This window comes from Eptatretus burgeri, chromosome 12 (genome assembly GCF_056783735.1).
Source record: "Eptatretus burgeri isolate ZD-2024b chromosome 12, Ebu_testis_v1, whole genome shotgun sequence".
In the NCBI taxonomy this organism is placed as follows: Eukaryota; Metazoa; Chordata; class Myxini; order Myxiniformes; family Myxinidae; genus Eptatretus; species Eptatretus burgeri.
The window spans coordinates 67,094,444-67,117,621 of NC_140972.1; the positions used below are offsets into that span (position 1 = coordinate 67,094,444).

A 23,178-nucleotide genomic window follows, 5' to 3' on the forward strand; every position below is an offset into this window, starting at 1 on the left:
ATCATGATCTCGAAGTTATTTTGGGCACACAAACAGGCCATCCAAAATACAAATTGGTATTATTCACATGACCTGATGCCATTATCTCTCTTTGCAATACATCTCAGCCATTATTACCTCTCCTTGTGTTTCGAGGACTTATCCATACAAACATCGGTAAGATTATTAGCCCCTTTTGGACTTGGTCTGAAATGGGGGCTTGTGGATTTGGTGTCGATTTTTTTTCGTGTGTGTGTGTCCGTCCACAACCATGTCTTGGACATGTACAGACTGATTTTATTCATACTTAGCACAAAGACAACACATGATGGTATACATACGCACATCATTTTGTTTCATGATGTGAACAAAGATGGCCGACTGGTGGCCATTTTGTTACTGAAATGTGTCCCCAGCCATTTCTCAGACATGCATGATCTGATTTTGTTCAAACTTGGCACAAGCACAGCACATGATGGCATACATGTGCACCTCACTTTATATTGTGATCTTATCACAGATGGCCAACTAGTATACTCGCCCTTTAACTCCATACAGCAGAATTGGTAAAACGACAAGGGCTGTGACATTTTGTCTTTGTTTTTTTTTATAACTTGTTTCAAAAGTCATTGATTTATTTTATTCTTTGCTGTATTGTTGAGTCAACGGAAGATGAGGGGGTTTCATGGCATTCTTCCATCACAATATATTTGCATTTTGCCTCGGTCTTTTGAAATTCAAAAGAAAAAGGGACATTTATTCGGGAATGTATGCAGTGAAGTGGGGATGGAAGGAGGGGAAAAAATATAAAGGATGTGGGGGTTGGTTAGGGGGTCAAATTCCATGATTTTTGCATATGAAATATGTGTGTGGTTCCTTAACGTTTTAAAAGAACATCACTGGATCACAGAGTTTGGAAGCATTTATGCTGCTGTAAATTGTACAATGTGTTTTTTTTCTTTGCTAAAAGTGGGAAAGGCAAAATGAATTTATCTCTGTTTTTGCTTTCTCTTTATTCACCTTTTCCTTCCACAGATGATGATTGGGAATTTTTCCTCCTTATTCTCCATCTCAGTTTGAAAGTTTTGAAAGGAACTGGTACTTATTTTACACAGGTATCCATCACTTTCCAATTCCATTCTTTTTACTCGCTCTTTTGCTGTGTCAGTGAAATTCCAGTCTGACTTTGTCTCCCTTTTTAGCTCGCCTGTTCGAAGAACAGATAGCTATAGCGATACCCCTGGTGTGAGCGTGAGCGTCAGCGTGAAAATGTTAAAGTTTTTGGTGCAAGTTATTTCCTTTCTAATGTTTTTATCTACCACACTATTTTTTACTGATTACAATATACAAATACATATATTGCTTTAAAATTATTTGGATCAGACTTCACTGCAATGCTTTATAAAAAATATTATTTGACTAGTCTTTTAAAAACGAAAAATGTATAAACAGACTAGTATTGGGTGGCTTTGACACCAACTCTCTGGTTTCTTTTACACTTGATATCGACCAATGTTTTTTTGGGATTGCCACAGTACTGTCATTCAAATGACAGGACAGTACTGTCATTACAATGGTTTGTAGTTTAATGTCACAAAATTGTTTAAATTATGTAGTATTTGCATATGTAATTTGTAGATTAAATCTACAAAATACACAATCTCCATTTTGCGTGTGCGTGCGTGCGTGCATGCGTGCGTGCGTGCATACTGTATATACACACACATATATAATATGCAAGGAAATCTAACACTAGTGGAGACCATTCAGCCCATCACGCCTGCACGAACACTGTACCAATTTATCGACACAAGATCCAAGGAAGAAAATGCAAATATATTTTTTAATCTTTTTAAAAAATTATCATTATTATTATTATTTCATTTTTAAAGTATTTTTTTTTCTTTCATCTTTTTCTTTTTCTCCTAATGGGAGGGGGCATGGACTTACCGTATTTTCACGACCAAAAGGCGCACCGTGCCAAAAGGCGCAGTCTAAGTTGTGTGTGCCGTTCCTGTATTTGACACACACATAAGGCGCTCCTCACGATAGGGCGCGGGTTTTATATGAATATCCTCTACTACGTACGTCCGCCGTACAACAACACACTCACACAAGCACACAAGTGTGCGTATTTAAAAATAGATCGGGAGCAAAATTGAGTTTGGTTGTGCTTTATTAAAGTATTAGTTACAAAAATACTAAAACAATCAAATACCGGTAATAGTCTTTAATCAAATCCATCGAAATCCTCATCCTCTGTTTCGGAATCGAACTGCGCTAAACCCAACCTAGCAGGTCCACCTTCCTCGCCGTCAGAGTCACTTTCTGCACCGTGCGGCTCCTCCGAAATGATGCCGGCTTTAGCGAAAGCTCGGACAACAGTGCCAGCAGACACGTTAGCCCAGGCATCAACAATCCAGTGGCAAACTGTGGCGTAACTCGCCCGGCACTGCCTTCCACCCTTTGTGAAGCTGTGCTCTCCTTCGGTCATCCACCGCTCCCACGCCGCTCGCAGCCTCACTTTGAACGGCCGGTTCACGCCGATGGCTCGGCTGGATCCGTTTGTCGCAGATGTGCTTGCTGCAGTAGGAGCGGAAGTTTTCCATCATTTCTTGATAATCCGCCGGACGTTGCTGCGCTATCGTAGTCCTGGTCCGGATGGAAAAATGGCACCGTTTCATGAAGCGAAAGCACCAAGACGGACCTCCGTGGAAATGTTCGATTTTCATTTCCTCCGCTATCGATACTGCCTTCAGTCGGATCGTGACCGTCGAAACGCTCCTCCCACTTGCTCTTTGCTCAACGATCCACTGCTCAAGTCTTTCCTCCAACTCTGGCCACCTCGCCTTGTTTCCACGGAAACTCAGCTGCGTCTTCTTCACCTGTCGCAGCTCGTTTTCCAGCTTCCTCCACTTTCGAACCATCGACTCGTTGATCTGGAAATTCCTCGCCGCGGCTCGATTCCCATGTTCCTCCGCATAGCTGATCGCCTTCAGTTTAAACTGAGCTTCATAAGCGTGTCTCTTTGCCATTTTCGGGGTTGTTAAAACAGCAATGTTCTGCATACCGCACATACCTGTTCTTTTATACACACAAAGGGCGCACTGCACTATAGGGCGCGTCGCACATTTTGACAAAAATCTAAGACGTTTATATGCGCCTTATAGTCGTGAAAATACGGTTAAATGTTAGTTAAAAACATACATCAACCACACAACACCCCTTGACAAGACCCCCACTAACAGCACTCTGTACACATGCACACAATCACCCATCAATGCTCAAACTACCGAAAAGTCTTATTGACATCCCTATACCCCTTCATCTCCATAACTTCCAGGTACCTATCTTATTCTAATTTAAACTTATCTACTTTTTCTGCTGTCATTACCTTTCCATGGAGGCCATTCCATGCATTAACTATTCTTTCAGTGAAAGTCCCCTGCCTTGCTACCATCTTAACTCTCCTCTTCTTTACTCTCAGGCTATGGCCCCTGGTTCTATCACTGTCTAGTCTGTTGAATAATTCATCTGCACTTATTTTATCTCCACCTTTCATTATCTTAACCATCTCTATCATATCTCCTCGTAACAGCCTCGTTTCTAGTGTATAAAGCCCTGTCTCAGCTGCTCCTCATAGCTGAGTCTAGCTAGGCCCGGCATAAATCTCGTAGCCCTGTGCTGAACCCTCTCTATGGCATCCATGTCCTTCCGGAACTGTGATGACCAAAACTGCACGCAATATTCTAAATGTCATCCTCACTAAATTCCTGTACAATGTAAACACCACCTCTTTTGATTTATAAATAATCCCCCTCTGAATACAACCTAAAACCCTATTTGCTTTACCTGTAGCTGCCCGGCACTGTACTGCCTGCTTACCTCCCGTATCTATTACCACCCCCAGATCCTTCTCCTGTGTGACAGGCTCCAAAATTACCCCTTGCATCCTGTAATCTTTGTTTTCATTGTTCTTTCCCATCCCCAACACCTTACACTTGCTGAGGTTAAATTCCATCTGCCAATCTTTTGCCAAATCTATGCAAGTGTCAATACTTTCCTGTATCTGATCACCACCTCCTCTTCTACCCACCTTACCTCCAAGCTTTGTGTCATTTGCAAATTTGGAAAGCCTGCTCTTTACCCCATTATCCAAATCATTGATGTAAATAATGAACAGTAATGGTTCGTGCACTGATCCCTGAGGTATCCCACTACTTACATCCTCCCACTCACAGCCACTCTTTGCTTCCTACCATTAAGTTGGTTTGCAATCCAATTATCTACCTGACCAGCCACTCAACAAGCCCTCACTTTGGCTAACAACCTCCGATGTACCTTTTCAAATGTCTTCTTAAAGTCGAGATATATGATGTCCACTGCCTCTCCCTCATCCACCCAATCAGACACTGCTTCATAGAACTCTAAAAGATTTGTCAAACAGGAATTACCTTTGGTAAATCCATGCTGACTACCTCTAAATAGTTTGTATTTGTTTAAGTGGTTCCTCATCTGGTCCTTAATTAATGTCTCCAACACCTTCCCCACAACTGAAGTCAAACTAACAGGTCTATAGTTTCCCATTTCTTCTCTGGATCCTTTCTTAAGTAATGTTGTAACATTTGCTACTCTCCAATCCTCCGGTACCTGTCCTGACTCCAGGTGAACTTTTGAAAATATCCATTAACATCTTGCTTACCTGCTCAGCCACCTCCATCAATACTCTCGGTTGCATACTATTTGGACCCGGAGTCTTATCTACTCTTAGATTACCTCGCTGTTCCTTTACTTCCTCCACTCCAACCTGGATCTTCTGTAAAAGCCCTTCCTCACCTCCTCGATAGATACTCTCAGCTATTGGAAATTCTCCTGACTGTTCTTGTGTAAAAGTTGAAGAAAAATACCTGTTTAATAAGCCTGCCATCTCACCTTCATCACTAACCACTCTCCCTATGCTATTCCTCAATGGGCCCACACTGGTCCTAACCTGTTCTTTTCCCCTGATATACTTAAAGAAAGTCTTGCTATTATATTTAATATTCTTAGCCATGTCCTTCTCGTACGCTATTTTGGCTTGCAGAGTTATTTTCTTAACTTGCCTCTGTTTACTCCGATAGTGATATAAATCTAACTTCAGTCCTCTGCAGCCGGACCTGAACCAAAACCTAATTGTCTTGTTCTTGTCACCTAAATGGCTCATCCACCTAGTTTTGTCATAACTCGTCCACAACTTTTTGAAATATCATGCTATATATCGTTTTTGGCCTCATCTCTCAATGGTGAAGAATTGCTTGCGAAATAAAAAACAAAACAAATAAACTCTTATCTGGATCCGGATCTTCATCAAAATATCAACAATTTGTCCTTGTCAAACACCCAATCAGTCCATCAAATTTCATCCAAATCCGTCAACAACGTTTTGAGATATCCTGCTCACAGACAAACAGACAGACGTGAAAACGTAGTCTCTGTCCACCTTTGGTAGTGGAGGTAATTAAAAAGTGCATAATTTTGATATTGCATTTCCAATCTTTCAACAAATGTTTTTCATACATACATCTTCTCTCTTTTCCCTTTGCCCCTTTCTTCTTCCAACCTTTCCTTTTCTCTTTTTTTTTTTTTTTTTACCCATCCTCTTTTTCAAAAATTTTCCTTTCTTAATCTCCACCACTCAAATCCCAGTCCCATTTAATGTAATTGCATCTGTAAGATGGAAATTTTGATGAGTCATTTATGGGGAAAATACAGTCTTGTTTGAAATATTGGTGCATGAATGCATCACTGAGGACGGACTTTCTGATTTGGCAGATTTCCATTTGAATTTGGCAGATTTAATTTGGCATTTTAAAGTTGGTTGATTTACAGTGCTGACTTGTTGGTGAGGACACTGGACTGGTATCACGGAGGTTGTGGTTTTAAATCCAGTTCAGCAGTATTAGTGATTTGAATTCCAAGCTTCATGAAGTCGAGTTAGTTTAAAGAGAACTGCCACTCAACCAGTGGAACTACTCACAGCCACTTGGTGCATATGAATTGAAGAGGAACAAGTTGTCACCATGGGTGAGAGCCATGATAGGCGTTGAGATTTAATTTAATACTTCAGAAAGTATTTACACCCTTTGACTTTTCACATTTTGTTGTTACAGCCTGAATTTATAATGGTTTAAATTAAATTTTTCTTTTTTGTCACTGATCTACATGAAATACCCCCATAATGACATGATTGAACAGAGCATGAGAGAACAGAGACTAACAGCCTCACTATAGGACAGAGCTCCACAACAAAGCTAACAGCAAAAAAAGGTGTCACCTGTTTTACACGCAACAACGAAGTTCCAGACGATCGGCGAAGATTAAATGAACAGAGCTGGAGTTCAGAGGAGAAGGAAATCATCCTCCACGGCAAAGCGTATTCTGCACATACTGTAAGGCATGGAGACTAACGGTGAAGGAGAAAGATTCATCAACTAGTTGAGGAATACAGAGTAAAGAGATGAAAAAGAAGAAAAAGTAGGAATTAGAATGAATGAAGAGAATTGTGGGGGTAAAATTAAAAAAAAATCGATTAAGAAAAAAATAAGTGAAGGGAACAAAGAACAAAGAATACAGATATCAGGAAGAACCCAAACAGATAGATTTCAGTTGTTACTCCCCAGGCTCAAATGCCGCAACATGTACAACCTACCAGAGGTCTGTCTGATAGATATTGTTACAGATTTCCGCCCGCCGGCGTGCGGGCGACCGTTTCTAGCTAATAGCCGCCGCGCTCGTCCACCGACGTAGCAATCTAGTCGCAGCTTTTGGAACAACGCCGAAATCCCGCTACGGGTGTGTTTTTAATGCACACCACAACCTAGTCAACACTCTACCCGCGCTACAGGGTCCGATCACTGAATGGTCGATTTACCTCATTAATCGCGCGGGCAGACTACCGAGAGACTGTACCTCAACGGGGCCTGCTTGGAAACGAGTCGCTTAAGCAGCTCGCTCCGTTTTGGGATAACTGAGTGGGGTATTATCGCGAAAGCCCCGTTGGATCCAATTCTATTATCGGCTATTAAAAAGCCAACTATTATTTTGAATGCAATACGGCAGTTCAATTTGAAGGAAAAGGACGTGACGAACGGGTTAACATTCACACAAGGACATTTATTTATAGAACGACACATATGCAATCATGCAGTCATGTATGCAACCAATGCACGTATCCAATCATGCAGTCATGTATGCACCCAATGCACGTATCCAATCATGCAGTCATGTATGCAACCAATGCTTGTATGGGACAAAACACAAGCAAGAAAAAGAACTACCACCATTCTATTAATTACGTACACTTATACAGTTCTACTTAAAGACATGGTGCCACACGTTCATGCAAAACCCCAGAAAGAAAAGGCCTGGGCTCGTAAGCCTTTAATGTTTCTCAGAGTTTTGGAGATCGAAGGAGCTCCGAGAGGCCGCGCTCGTTACCTGCCGCCTTCGTGGCGACTCGCTGAGTGCTCCTTGGTGTCCCGTCCACACGGCAGCTGGCGTGACCGCAGCACGGCCCAGGCCTCTCGTGCGGCCCGATCGATCGGGCCTAGTTGACAACACCTTAGAGGAACGAATGGGCCTTTGCTCTTTCAGAGTTGATGCTCTCTTAAGAGCCCGTCCGTCCCTCCGCGTCGTTTGGACTGTTCCGTGGCCCGATCACCTCGGACCGTTATGCCGCTGGTTGGCGACTCCTGTCCGGCCTCTTCCCAGCGACCCACAGCTCGGCACGGCATGGCAGGCTGCGCTCCAGGCTCCGCTCCAGGCTCCGCTCTCTCCAGCTCCCGTCCGTCTGCAGACTCCAGGCTGATCCAGCTCCCAACGCGGCCCCACACAACTCCTCACAACTCGCTTGCTTGGCGTCTCTGCGCGCCTTTATATGGGATCCGTGAGGCGAGGTTTGATCTCTGACCCCCCACTGGCTCCGCCCCCTTCGATCTCCTTGATCCAATTTCGATGCGAAGCTCGGAGAGCGGAGGTGGGTGACATCAACGACCCTAGTGCCAACGAAGGAGAGCAGACGTGGGTGAAATCAACGACCCTGCTGCCAACGAAGGAGAGCGGATGTGGGTGAAATAACTGTGAGGCGTTGCTGTTCGTTGTTGCGTAGGTTGTGAGGGGTTGTCGTGGTGGTCGTTGTGGAGATGGTTGATGAGAGCGATGTTGGTGGTGGAGGTGGTTGTTGTGGAGCGGTTGGTCCAAAATAAAGATGGTAAAAGAAAAACGGCTACCTCAAAGATAATTGCCCGTTAAACATCGGTGGGGAAATCTATCTGAACACAGACTTATCGACATAACTGATCTAAGGACCTAAATGGTGCTCTGTGAATTTCCACAACCGTAACACTATGATGACCTGTGCTGCCTGTGCTGTCTCAAGTCTTTTGCACTGAAGCAGGCTCTCCTCTAGGATTTAACTGTATTTGGCTCCCTTCATTGTTTCCTCTATCCTTGCAAGTCTTCCAGTCCCTGCCACTGAAAAGCATCCCCATAGCATGATGCTGCCCCACCATGCTTCATTGTCAGGATGGTGTTAGATGAGTGAGAGTTGTGCTAGTTTTCTGCCAGTCATAGGTCAGGTCAGGTATGGGAGCATGTGCCAGAACAGCACGTCGCTGCGTCCACTTTCCGCCGGTACTACAGGGGCCTCCGTCTGGCCATCCCCCAGGCAGATGCCAGGCCCATCCCCATCTCCTTGAGATGATGGTCAACCTGCTGCAACCATGAGGCACGTGGTCGGCCCACTGGCCTCCTCCACTCACAAGACTCCCCTGCTGAGAGAATCTGGTGAGCAGGATCAGCATCTGGAAAACGAGCCACATGTCCATACAGCCGCAACTGACGCTCACAGACGATGCAGGTAACAAATCTCATCCGAGTCTCTCTCAGCAACCGCTCGTTGGACACAAAATCCGACCAGCGATAGCCAAGGATTCTCCGAAGAGACCTGGTACCAAAGTAATTAAGTCTCCGTCTCAGATCCTTGGTCAGAGTGCAAGTCTCGCATCCATAGAGCAAGACTGGAAGTTCCAAGGACTTGAAGACTCAGACTTTCGTCCTCCCGCACAGGTGCCAGCAGCGCCACACCCCATGATCCAGTGAATCCATGACTCCCCAGGCCCGACCCAGACGTCTATTGACCTCTGACTCACAGCCAGCAGAGACATGAATATCACTGCCAAGGTAAGTGAATCTCTCCACGACCTCAACATCCTCACCACAGACAGACACAGACAGGACAGCAGCATCCAAGATGTCACCGAAAGCCTGTATCTTAGTTTTGACCCAAGAAACCCGTAACCCCAGCGGCTCCGAGTCCTCATTCAGCACCTTGAGGGCCCCCAAAAGGATATCTAGAGTCTCCGCAAAGATTACTGCATGATCGGCAAAATCAAGGTCCGAGATCTTGACATTCCCAAACGATGCACCGCAACTTGATCTCTCCGACATCCTCCCTAAAATCCAGTCCATACAAGTGCTGAAAAGTGTGGGGGCCAGTACACACCCCTGACGAACTCCAGTAACAATTGGAAATAAGTCAGAGATGGTACTACCACACTTCACAGCACTCTCAGTACCAGAGTCGAGTTCAGACATCAGATCGATCAGTTTTGGTGGCACCCCACGAAGACCAAGAATCCTCCAGAGGACATCCTGATTCACTGAATCGAACACTTTACAGAGATCAACATAGGCTGCAAGCAGCCCCTGCCGAAACTCTCATCTGCGTTCGGTGAGGACACGAAGAGCAAGGATACGGTCAATCGTTGACCTCTTGGGTGTAAAGCCTGACTGCTCTGGACGCTGGTGCTCAAGCAGATGGTGGCAAACCCTCTCAAGAATTATCCGAGCAAAGACCTTGCCCGGCATTGAGAGCAGCGTCACCCCTCGGTAGTTGTTGCAGTCTTGGCGATCACCCTTCCCTTTCCAGAGTGGGACAACAAGGCCCCTCTTCCAGTCAGTTGGGATGATGCCTGTGTTCCAGGCAGAGCACAAAACGGCATGCAATGACATGAGTGCAGCATTTCCACCAGCCTTGAGAAGTTCAGCATGGATGCCACAGATTACTGGAGCTTTGCCCCGTTTCAACCGGATCACCGCAGCCCGTGTTTCCACAAGCGAAGGTGGACCACAGTTGATTCGAAGGTCAGCAACAGGGATTGTAACACCCTTGACGTCCAACTCGACAGCTGGGGGATCAGCCCGATACAACCGCTCAAAGTAACCGGCCCAGCGGGCCTTCACTTCAGACTCATCTGTCAAGAGCCTACCACTCTCTGCTCTAACTGCAGTGCTCCGAGGGATGGGCTTGGATGAACGCAATGCGCGAATTCCCCTGGAAGCGGAACGAGAATCACCTGTCCACAGGTGATGCTCTACCCCCTCACAGATTCCTCGCACATAGGCCTCCTTGTCCACCCTCAGTGCACGTACAGTTTTACGCCTCAGCTCCCTGAACAGCTCAGCTCTGCCATTCAGCCTGGCCCTGCAACTCTGGTTAATGGTATCCATTGTTCCTTGAGAGACAAAATTCTTCTTTGCCCTGCGGTGAGTTCCAAGAAATCCACCGGCAACATCAAGGGCGGTGGTCTTGAAGGCACTCCACAACTCTTCAGGACCCCCCAAAGCACCCAGACCCCCCCAAGTGTCCACTCAGCCTGTTCGCAAACTCCTCAGCTACTCTCTCATCCCTGAGCTTGCCAACATCCAGCCTAGGCTGGGATGGTACCATTCTCCAGGATTTAAGGTGCAGCTTTGGAGTTGCTACAACAAGCCTGTGGTCAGTATTGAGGAACTGAGCACTCTGGTAGACCCTGCAGTTCTGGATCATCCTCCAGCGACCGTCAATGAGGACATGGTCAATCTCCTTTGCCACACTGCCAGCGTTGGAATACCAAGTTCAGCGATAAGCTTGTGGGCGCTGAAACCATGAACCAGCCACCCTAAGTCCATGACTTCTTGCAAAGTCAAGGAACTTGGTGCTATTCTGGTTCGTAGTTCCTGACCCATGGGGACCAACACACATCTCTTAACCATCCCTATCAGTTCCAGTCGATGCATTGAAATCCTCCAAGACTAGAAATGTATCTCGTCTGGGGCACTGATCAACCACAGACTCGAGCATGGCGTAGAATGCATCCTTCACGGTGAGATCACTCGCCTCAGTCGGAGCATAAACAGAGACCAGGGAAATGACACCTAAGGAGTGACGAATCCTTAATCTCGTAATACGCTTGTTGAGCGGTGTCACCTCAATTATCATTGGGGTCAGCTTATTGGACACAGCTACAGCAACTCCTTGGGTATGGTAACCATCAGAGCGACCAGACCAATAGTAGGTGTAACCACCCACCATTATCTCGCCGCAATCCGGTCTCCGAACCTCAGAGAGAGCTGCAATCCCGATGTCCAAACGCTTGAGCTCAGATGATAACAGAGACAGGTGATCATCCTCTCTTAGGGATAGGACATTCCAGGCACCCACCTGAAGGGACCGCCTCAGGTTAACCCAAGGAGACCGCCGTCTGGTGGACGACACCTCAGCACCACTCCGACACACTCTCCCGCAATCTGACCCAGGGATGTTACCCCGTGGTTTCCCTCCTATCATCAAAGATTGGGGGTCCCGAAGGCTTTGCCCCAATCCCGTCATCCAGTGAGCTGCCCTGCGAAGGGAAGCTGCACAGGAGGTACTCCCACGGAGTGGGTTTTCAGATTTTTTTTGTGTTTTGCGGAATGAAGGGTTTTACGGTGGCCAGAGTGCAAATCCTGCCACCAACCTGCTAATAAAAAAGTAACCCAACTGCAGGAGGACGTCCCCAGACACAGTTGGGCACTAGATATGGATGGCCGTTGGCTCACAAGGAGCTCCTCCGTCCTTTGACGGAGGTCAGGTCAGGTATGGGACTGAAAAGCATCCCCATAGTCTTCCTGCCACTGAAAAGCATCCCCATAGCATGATGCTGCCCCCACCATGCTTCATTGTCGGGATGGTGTTAGATGAGTGATGAGCTGTGCTTGTTTTCTGCCAGTCATAGCACTTTGCATTCAGGCCAAGGAGTTAAATTTGTGTCTCATCAGACCACGGAATCTTTTGCCTCATGCTCTGAGTATTTCACGTGCCTTTTTGCAAATTCTCGGTGTGCTGTCATGGGTCTTCAAAAAACAACAACAACAAAAAACATTTTTCTTCCTCAGCAGTGGTTTCTGTCTGGGCACTCCAATAATGCCAAGATTTGTGAAGTGCTGCAGAGACTGCTGTCCTGGCAGGTTCTCCCATCTCAGTCAAGGAACTCTGTAGTTCTGTCTGAGTGGTCATTGGGTTCTTGGTCACCTCTCTGACCAAGGTCCTTCTTGCCCGGTTGCTCTGTTTGGTCAGACGGCCAGCTCTAGGAAGAGTCTGGGTAGTTCCATGTTCTTTCCATTGCCTAATGATGGTGCTCATTGTGCTCTTGGGAATTTTTAACACTCTAGAAATTGTTTTATCATGTTTCTGCATTCTATCTAAGACAGTTCCTTGAACTTCATGGTAGAGTTTCTGCTCTGACATACACTGTCAACTGTTGGTCCTTTTTAGAAAGGTGTGTTTCTGTCTAAATCATGTCCAATGAATTGAATTGGCCGCAGGTAGATTCCAATTAAGTTGTAGAGACATCTCAAGGATGATCAAAAGAAATTGGATGCACCTGAGCTCAATTTAGAGTGTCATAGCAAAGGGGTTGAATACTTATTGACTCAAGATATTTCAGATTTTCATTTTAAATCAATTTGTAAAAATTTCTTTCAAAAAAAAAAATTCCACTTTGACATTATGGGGTATTATGTGTCTGTCATTGACAAAAAAAAAAAATCTCAATTCAATCCATTTTAAATTCAGGTTGTAACACAACAAAATGTGAAAGTCAAGGGGTGTGAATACTTACTGAAGGCACTGTGTATTTCAAATCAATCCCAATTGCCACTGGTGGATGTAGTGGATCTCATTTGCCATGAGGTCATCAGATCTATCGGATCTTCCCTTATTTGCAAATTTCCTTATTTAATTGTTTCGTTTTTTTTGTTGTTAGTTTGGTTGATGTAAAGCAGAATAATTTTTATTCTCCTTATTGATGCAATGAAATGTATGTGGGTCATTTACTGGGGACTTCATATTAATTTTCTATTTTAAAATGATTAACAAAAATAGGTTGCACTTGTTGAGGATTACTATTTTTTTATTTATTTATTATTTCCCACCTCTAAACCCACACTACAAAGTCTGATTACTCTGCTGTCTGTTAACATTGTTCATCGAAAAGTATTTATTACTTAAACAAGGGAAATGGAATTCATTTCGGACCGATTTAATTTGAAATCTTGCATTGTTTTGTGGTGCTGTACTTCAGTTGTAGTTGTCACACACCCAGGATGTACAGCGTTTCGATTCTATAAAGTAATTATTTGATTCTGTTAGTCCATTACAACGGACTCTGATGATCTTTAAAATTTTGCATTCCCAGATGAACCTGTTGGATTGGTTCGACTCTGGCTGATTTCCTTTATATGGTCCCATTGCACACTGTGTTGTCCTACTCATCCTCCAATTTCTCACTTTATCTCCTGTTTCCACTCATTGTTACTATCAATTGTCTTTTCACCCTCCTTTCCTATACCCATATCCACTCTCCTCCACCTAATGCAGGGTAACGGTGCCAGTGACAAAACTGCACACACTCGTTTTGAACATGCACTCCGATCTGTGAAACCACTGGTGGAGTTTTCTCGAAAAACTGTCTGTGTTCCTTCCTACATGGAGCTGTATCCTTGGGATAAAGTGAGGCACTTTGGCATATTTAACGTGTGGGGGAGGGGTGGCAGAGGAGTGGTGTGGTGGTGGATTTGGATGAGGAGTGGGGGCTTGTTGGTATACGAATGTTTCGGAAAATGCAAATGAATTTGTGATGTCATTTTCACCTTGGCAGAGCGAGGCTTTGTGATTTTTCATGTGAGGCAACACAACAATCAAATAGTTAGAGCTATATGGAGTCCCATAAGTCTGTGTTTAACCATCGACTCTCACTTCTCTTTATGATTCTCCCCCGCCCCCCCCCCCCATCACCCTGCCATCTCCCATCTAACGGCACTATTTCGTGTGAGCTTAGTTGGAAGGGAGTACTTTTATACAGCACATGGACATTACACAAATTATTTACGCGTGTGTTTGGTGGGGTATCTGTGCACTGCAAGATTAATACTTTTATGCCTAAGATTCGATATGGACCACAAGTTAAAAAAAAACACAGGTGGGCCATCAGCATGCCTCGCTGACTGGGTCTTCAGTTAAAGTCCACAGCATCATCCTGTTTCAGTCCTTAAACCATGATGCAGTCTGCCAAGTTAGGCCAGAAGAGGCATGCACTCATCCACACGTAGGAGTTGACTCCTGGATGTATTATTGTGGGCCGGAGGTCCGGTGGCGAGAACGACCACTAGGTGGGGAAAGTTGCGTTGATTCCCACTGGACTCCCCAGAATTGTAGGCCATCGCTCATGGAAAATTCCGTGAGGCGGCGGGTCGCTTAACCGACCGTGGACGCCAATATCTCTACCGCGTAGCGTAGGGTCTTTTTGTCTAGAACCAATTTACCTAATTAATCACGCGGTGTCGTCTACTGGGCAACCACACCCTCGGTACGTCTTGCCCGAACCGGATCACTCTACCAACTACCAACTACCTTTCCGGTTCGGATGCAGCCGAGTGGACCCGCCAAGAACGTACCGGCTGGGATGAACAGATTATCGGGGATAAAGACCCGGCTAACCTCAGATCCGAACCATGCTGGACCAATGAAGGAAAAGACAGAAACGAACTGGGAACATGTCGACAACAATTTATTTACAAGCACTTACAAAAGAAAGACAGAGCAGACTTGCGCGGGAATACAACAGGCAAGATTTACAATGATCAACTAAAAACACTTATGCAGTTCTACTTAGATGGCACCACACACTCAGACTTGCACTCAGATGAAAATAAACCCAGATGTTTGCAAAGGACCCACGCAGCCAGAGAGGGAGGTGAGCTGAGATCACAGTTCTCTCAGGTGCATGAACGCTGGAGGGAGGGGTGCTCCGTGGTGCGGCACCTGCCAATGGTCGTGCGGCTCGGTCCACGGCCGCTCGCATGGAGACCGTGTCTGCGAAAGAGCCCGGGTCGAGTAGAGCGGAGTCCGAGGCAGGGATCAGGGTTTCCAGCTCACTCCCAAGACGACTCACTTTCCAGCTCACTCGCTCACCCTCTCAGCACGAATGCTCCGACTCTCTCAGCACTCAACCAACGAACCCTCCGACTCTCTCAGCATTGCGAATCGCTGTTGGGCGAGTAGGTGAACAAGCGTTTGTTCAGCTCATGCAAGAGGATGGTACTGTGGTTCATAATGGAGGGGATATAAAGATTTATTAATCTAACTAAAAAAACATCTCAACGCACCCCAGTGTCTTCCCACTACACACAAGGAGGGGTTCTATCTACACATATACTTAATGGAATAACTGACTTCGGGACAACTGTATGTTTGTATGCATATGGTTCCTAGAACCGTAACAGTATATATACCACTACCCCAGCCAGTAAGAACGCAAAGCACAACAATCAAAAACATCAATGTTCACTCCTAGAATCTACTGCATAAGAAATGCATGCTGGAGAAACTAACCCACCAACCAACCTCAACATGCACTGCTTTAAAAAAATAAAAATTAAAATTGACAAATTATACTCCCCACCACTCCTACATCTCCATGCATCATACATGTATGCCTCTTCTGGCCTAACTTGGCCTCTGGAACAAACTCCCACACTCTTCAATCCTACTCCAACCTCAAAGTTTTCAAAGCAGCTGTTCACCACCATCTCACATCTTCCCCTCCAAAATCTTGATCTTTTCTACCCCCGTTAATCCACCCCAAACCCATCTCCAAATTCCTTGTTTTCCTTCCTGAAAGTCCCTGTCGTATCATCTTGTTTACCCCGTGTTGTACCACACCCCGTCCCTCTCCCTTCCACAGATATCCTATCGTCTCTGTTCTTCACGATTGTGTGCTTCCCTCTCCCACCCTTCTTGTCTCCTGCCTCGTTGTACGTTTCTGTGCATTGGCTCTTGCATGAGCCTCGACATGGTATACAAAAATAAATGATTGAGATGCAACATCAGGGCCATCTCTCTGGACATATGTCAAGCTTTTGATGCAGAACGGCACTCCGCCTTGCTCTCCAAACTTTCCGCTTCTAGCATTCAAGGCCAACTCCAAATCCAGGATCACTGTTCACCTCTACTCAGTCATTCTTTTTTCCCGCACCTGTGGAACCAACTTCCACATTATCTTCATTCTCATTCTTCCCTTCAAGGCTTAAAGACAGAAGATCACCACCATCTCAGATCATCTCCCACCTTTAATGAGATCTTTTCTACCCAAGTTAACTTCACTCCCCAAAGCCTACCTCTTTCCAAATTTCCAGTTTTTTAATTTTTCTCAGTTTGCATCTGTATCCATCTTGTCCACCCCTTGCATCCTCCCCTATCTCATTCCTCCCCACATCCCTTTTTGTCCAGTCTCCCTCGATTTTGTCTCTCAACCATGCTGTTGGTGTTTCCTCCCTCTTTCTACTATTTCTTTTGTTCTGTTGCATCCTGATCTGTTCTATCTTCCAGCTCTTCCATAAGCCTTGAATGTGTAAACAAAAAAGCCTGCATTACAGGATCGCATGAGGAAGGAAAGCCCATAGCTGTAGTTGGGAGTATTAACAATTTGTATGTTGCATGAGAAAGGTAATCGTTGAAAGAGAGCTGTGGAATGAAGTATGGTGGCAGTTGGAATTAACAAAGTATGAGAGAACGAGAGCCAACTTATCGTATTCCTGTCCCAGCTCACTGCACCTGTGCCATCTGCCACCATGAACAGAGGTGCCATTTTCCCCATTACTTCCTGTTATAGTATATGGCCCGAGCTTAAGGTTGATTGATTAGACAATATTTTTTTTATTACCTCTGCCACCGAAGGTGAAGGTGGTTATGTTTTCACCCCTTTATCTGTTTGTCAGTTTGTCTGTCTGTCTTTGTTTGTTTATGTGCGGGATATCTCAAAAAGTTGTGCACGGATCCAAATGAAATTTTATGAACAGGTTCAGTGTCTGACAAGGACGAATTGATTCGATTTTGGTGAAGATCTGTATCTAGAACTGGATGCAAGAATTATTGAATTGTAAAAGTGATTCTTCACCATTGAGAGATTGGGCCGAAAACGATATGTAGCATGATATTTCAAAAATGTAATGGGCCAGATATGTTCTCGTGGATCAGGCATTACAGGGTGGAGGTGTGCGCTCTACAGAGTGCCCTTCCAGTTAAATATAATTTTTTTGCAATCTTTCCTCTTTCCCTACCCATCCCTTTGTTGTTGCCAGGCGTGTGGTCTGTGTTGTCTTATCAGTACTCCATTGCGGTTCGTGCCTTTTTAAAATATGGTTAAATGTTTTTTTAGTGTTTTCAAATCGCCTCGAACAAATTCTTTAGTGCCTAAATAAAAAAAATCCACAATCATTAAAGAATACTTGAATATAAATTGCATCAATGCTTTTGCTATATTCCAAATTACTGACTCAAAAACTCTCTACGTGCCTTGTGTTTAAGATACATACGACAAGGTCTCGTCTTTTAAAACCGTAATGATGCATCACTGACTGTGGCTTTCCTTTGTATTTGTCTTTTCTGAGAAATGATGCGACCAAGAAGTATCTGCATACAAAGCGGGCTTCCTTTATTCTTTTGAATAGCTGGGTTTTCTACACCGTGTGGAAGATGCGAGAAGAAAATGATGAAAGATGCAAGGCGCGTGAAAAGGAGCCAAGAGAAACGGGCGAACGGCATAAAGAGCAAGAATGAGAAAACTTTGACACTGAGAAAGTTAAAATATGCCTCTCAACTAATCTTTGTTCTTACAGTTTGCTTTTTATTGTGAATGTAGACTGTGATTGTTTTTATTTTTATTTTATCTTGCTGCTGTTGCTAATTCTAATCACCCATTTCTACAAAATTCCATTCCAATGACAGAATTGGTGTATTTTGGTGCCTGCTGCAGATTGAGGTTTAGGCCAGGGAATCTAGTGATATACCCACCACAAATTGCAATCGAAACCATTCAAGTGTTTTTTCATTCTAAATATACTACAGAATGACATACTAAAAGTCACTGAAAATCCAAGTAGGGGAACATTTATATTTTTCAAGATGGCTGCCAAAACGGCCACCAAAACTGATAATTTTAGAATCAGCTCTATATCAGCAAGTAATAGTGAAAGCAAGTAAAATATATGTGAAACACTTAGGTACATGTTATTGGACATAATAAACCAATTTCTGACATTTCCGTGTGCATAGAGAGAGTCGATGAGAAATTTAGACCCAAAATAGTGGTGCATTTGTACGCCTAAACCTATCTGTAAGGGAACAATTAGAACTCTTGGTCGAATGCATTGCATAATGGCTTGGCCCAACGATGCTATTTTCTTATCGGCATCCTTCCCAACTGCGAGTTTCTGAAGCAGAAGTTTCAATGATTCAGGTAAGAATGACATTGCCTCGTCAGTAGATGTCATTGTACTTGAATCTGGGTATACCTCTTTTGTCTCTTCCACTGATTTGACATAACTTTTAATCAGTTTGGCAGCAGTCTCAATGAGTCTCATTTTCTCTGCAGTGTTGTTGCTTTTCTTGGGTTGACTAGAATTCGTGGAGGATAGCGAATGCTTTGAGGCGGAATGTAACCACATTTAGTTTTCCATTGATCGAGGTGATCGTTATGTTGTCGCCGAAGTGTTTTTGAAGTTGATCTTTCATGTAAGTAAATCCATATGATTCACTGTCATTGCCATCCAGAAATTCATCCATTTTATGTATTAGATCTTGTATAGTTTGTTCATCGTCATTGGCCTCCAGATACTCGGCTGCCTTAATGAAAGCATCTGCTCGTACTGAATCGGAGGGTCTGCCCTGCTTAGGCCGTTTGGGAGGGATCATTTCTTCTGCAATGAACTCATTTGGTATTTCCCTTCCTGTTTTAAAGTTTGTGCTGCAGAGGTTGTGGTATACCACATCTGCAGCATGTAGAACCTGCGCATACTCAATTCTACCTCTGCCAGTGTCTGACCACAAATCATTGCGTTCTTTGCATACCTGCATTATGGTCTTCTGGAAATCCATTGTTCTGACTGAGATAAGTTTATGTGTTGGTTTGTGGGGTTTTTTTTGCATCGCAAACCCCACAAAATATGTAATTTTCTTTCTAATTGAATGCCATACTTGTGAATCGACGCGCACATGGTGAACTACTGGGAGCTGCGGAGTCATGTCCTCGCTTTTTGTTGTCACTGACTATGCACTGTGGGGAACAGAAATCCTTCCTACACTTGACATGCCCAACTTGGCCGGGCATAGTACTAATATTTCTGTTCCGCAACTCATGAGCATTGGCAATGCCTTCACATCCTTTGATGCGTAATGTGGAAGTTGGCTCTCCATTGGATAAAGGTTCCTCACAGAAAACACACTTGTCCATGATCAGCTAATTACACTAATATGAAAAGATAGAAATACTTTAGCGCTATGACAACAATAATTCAATGTATCCAACATATGTAAGAATTTAATTCATTTCCGAAATGTCTGAACCAAGGAAATTTCAAGATGTTTTATTTACATATGAATCCCAAGTAATTGCTTATATTTGGCTATTTCTAAATATGCTAATTTTGGTGGCCATTTTGAATGTGAAGTCTGTGACAAGTTTAAAAATGCCAGAAATTGGTTTATTGTGTCCAATAACATGTACCTAAGTGTTTCACAGATATTTTTAGCACTATTACTTGCTGAAGTAGGGCTGATTCTAAAATTATCAGCTTTGGTGGCCATATCTTGAAAAATAAACATGTTCCCCGACTTGGATTTTCGGTGACTTTTAGTCTGTCATTCGATAGCATACTTGGAGTGAAAAAACACTTTAATGGTTTCGATTGCAATTTGTGGTGGGTTTGGCGATATATTTTCATTGATTCCCCGGCCTAGTTGGTATTATCTTGTTTGTATTCTTTTATGGATGCTTGGTAATATTTAGATAGCTTGTGTCTTAGTGTTGGTGCTATTTCTACTTGAAATCTACATCGTAGTTTCAGTTAAGAAAAATGTTTCCAGTGGATTTATTTAGAAGTCTTCAAGAAGAAATCTATACAGTATATATAAATGCCTCTGTCTCACTCTCTCCCTTCATATCTGTTTGACGGCCACATCTCTTAAGTTACCAACTCTAAACTTGGGGTACAAATACAACTTTGTGTGAGGAGGTAACATCGGCGATGTGGCCGCAGTCTCATGTGGGTGTGTGTCTGTTCGGGGTGGGGGGGGGGGCGGGACAGGGGTGAGGGCGTAAATTCTCAATGAATATGTGTAACGCCACCTACTGGTGGCAGAGGGTATTACAATTTTCTTTTTTTTTTACCTGGGCAATGCTGAGGTGAAAGAATTCTCCTTGCATGGATAAATTTGTCGTCCTTCCCTTCTCTCCACTCCCCCCCAAACGGAGGTGCCTATCAAAGCCTATCATCGTGTGCGAGACCTTCCTGGTGGGAAGGGACACGAGGACGGTGAAGGGGTGGGGTTAAAGCATTCGATGCACGGGTAGATTCGGCAAACAGGCTGACTAATTGGTCCGTCATTAAATCAATGGGTAGGCTCTGCTAGCCTGACAATAAATACGGTACCTGATAACGTGCACATCAATGTCGATGAAGTGTGGATTGGAAGAGGAAATGTGTATTTTATTTTACTCATCTATGCAAGTTAAATCTCTCTCAAAAGTTCCTTGCAGTGTTTTCTCTCTTTCCAACACTTCAGTACAATCCTTTAAAATTGAAATCTACATGAGATACTGTTTCGGACGTTTTCACTTACGGGACACTTGGTGAGGGCAACTGATGTTGTTCACAAACTGATCTTGCATTGTCCGAAGTTAAAATACAAACGTTCTGAGGTTTTGCAACATGCATCGTAACAATGGTCCGGCAAATCCCAAGTTTTGTTCCATGGTATGAGATATTATCCGTTGAGGGTCAAGTGGACATGATTGTGGGGCTCCTTTCAACTCCCCTATCTGTGTTATGGAATTTTTATCCAATTATTTTTGTTGGTGAATTGCAGGTATGCTGGACTGAATTGCTTCCTCTTATAATAAAGTTCCTTGTTGAATTCCCCTTGTTATTTCTGTGTGTAACCAAGAGGAAGACGACTCTATATTATTTAATGTGGAGAAACCTGTCATAAGTTAAGAAAGGAAAGATTCTGAGTAAACATTCACAATGTATGCCTGGTGTTGGCTTAATGGTTAGGGTGGTGGGCTTGGGATCTGAGGATTATGAGTTCAAATCCCTCTTGGCTGTTCAATTAATACCAGGTGGGGTTGACTCTGCCTGTCATCCTTCTGAGGTCGGCAAAATGAGTGCCAGAATGCTGGTGTCCTGTGTCGGAGTGGTGACCCGTCCAGGATTGTGCCCACTCGCCAAGGAGACTGCTTAAGCAGCACCAATACTCTGCACAGAGTATGGTCCCGATGGATGGATGGATGGATTCAGTGTCATCGTGCATTAACCAACTTCTTACGGGGATGTTTGTGAGTTACCTGTTGTGAACACAATGTGAACAAATAGTATTTTCATTGAGATTAATTTCAAATGTTGTTCTTGAAACGGTCAAAGACGTGCTTTGCAGGACCGAGGAACAGACAATTGGACAAAATACAGGCAATTTTTGCTTGACGTGCATATATGATTCCGCTTACAGGTAAGTAGGCTGCAGACTGTACAGAGGGAGATGCAATGGATTTGTTGAGAGTTTGTTTTTTGAGTATAAAATTGGTGATATACGTATGGACAGAATGTGAAAATGCTATAATTATAATCTTGTATTGTATGGAGGGATGGGTAGTGTTTGCGACTGAGGGTTGCACACGTCTGTGTTTGAGGAATTTTAAATTTGCCAAAATGGCAGCAAATTAAAAAAAAAGAAATGTTTCACCAGCGATGAGGATGGTGTGCATAATTTTTTTTTTTTGAGGTGTGCATTCCGCTAACAAAGCTTTCTGTATTAAATAAAGGATATGATTAAACTCGATTTGTTGCTTCTCGAACCTCCATAGAATATTTGTTCGCGTAAACATGACCATGACGGTATAGTTCGCGATCGTACATAGCGTTTATTATTATTATTATTTTTTTTTTGGTCCAACATTTACATTAGATAGTTTTTAAATTCACCGTCTGTGTTTGTTATGCCAATTTTTTTTTATCCCCGCCGCGTGGCAGAAGGGGGATATTGTTATAGTTCTCGTTGGGTCTGAAAGTGTTTGACGTAAGAAAGAAACACGTCACGTGAAGGAACGCAATGTCATTACGTATGACGCACCGCGTTATCTGTTCAATAAATAAAAAATTAAAACCCTGACTGACTGTATTGGAAAGATAGAAGAATAATATTGGCGGAATTTCAAAACTTTCCAGAAAAAGGTGTAACAAATATTTATAACACGAGCACATTGACGAAAAACGACGAGATTGAAACGGAATTGCTGCGATTCAGCCATATTGCGATTCCGAGGCCAAGATGGCGCCGAATGTGTCATGTCCGTTTCTCTTTCTCCCTCGTGATCTCCATCATCCCATTTATTCGCGCTTCTCCTCGTAACTTAGCCTTCGGCTCCGTCTTTAAATCGAAATCGATCTTTTTCTTCCGTCCACGTTATTTGCATATAATTTTTTTGCCCACAACTCATTCTCCTCACATTCTTCCATTTCTGTTGTTTCCCTTTTAACGCCCGTTTAATGTCCGACTCGTGTCTTCCTCCTTTGATTTAATCCCTGCGGAAAGCTGTTCGTTCACTCGGCTTTAACGTCGATCCAGGTGACATTTTCAATTCTTCATGTGGTGACGTATTTCTGCCCAATGTATGTATATGTATGTATATGTATGTATATATATATATATATATATATATATATATATATATATATTTATATATGTATGTATATGTATGTATATATATATATATATATATATATATATATATATATATATTTATATCG

The 23,178-nt window shown here is 43.7% G+C and overlaps 2 protein-coding genes and 1 pseudogene across 14 annotated transcripts in view; 2 read left to right on the top strand and 1 right to left on the bottom strand.

Moving 5' to 3' along the window:
• Positions 1 to 21,289, top strand: part of SMS (spermine synthase) — a 57,379-nt gene extending 36,090 nt beyond the window's left edge. Inside the window, exons 9-11 of the mRNA XM_085848378.1 lie at positions 1,015 to 1,094; positions 13,697 to 13,812; positions 17,827 to 21,289. Coding sequence (XP_085704504.1) covers positions 1,015 to 1,094; positions 13,697 to 13,812; positions 17,827 to 17,935 — 305 coding nt within the window. The 3' untranslated portion in view covers positions 17,936 to 21,289. The remainder of the gene's footprint in view (positions 1 to 1,014; positions 1,095 to 13,696; positions 13,813 to 17,826) is intronic.
• LOC147015824 (uncharacterized) lies at positions 17,855 to 19,607 on the bottom strand (annotated as a pseudogene).
• A 1,371-nt stretch (positions 21,290 to 22,660) lies between the features above and the next one.
• LOC147015825 (zinc finger MYM-type protein 2-like) overlaps positions 22,661 to 23,178 on the top strand; it is an 88,968-nt gene continuing 88,450 nt past the window's right edge. For all 13 annotated transcript variants that reach the window (XM_085848358.1, XM_085848373.1, XM_085848362.1 and 10 more), the window contains exon 1: positions 22,661 to 22,996. The gene's annotated coding sequence lies outside the window, so the exon portion shown is untranslated. The remainder of the gene's footprint in view (positions 22,997 to 23,178) is intronic.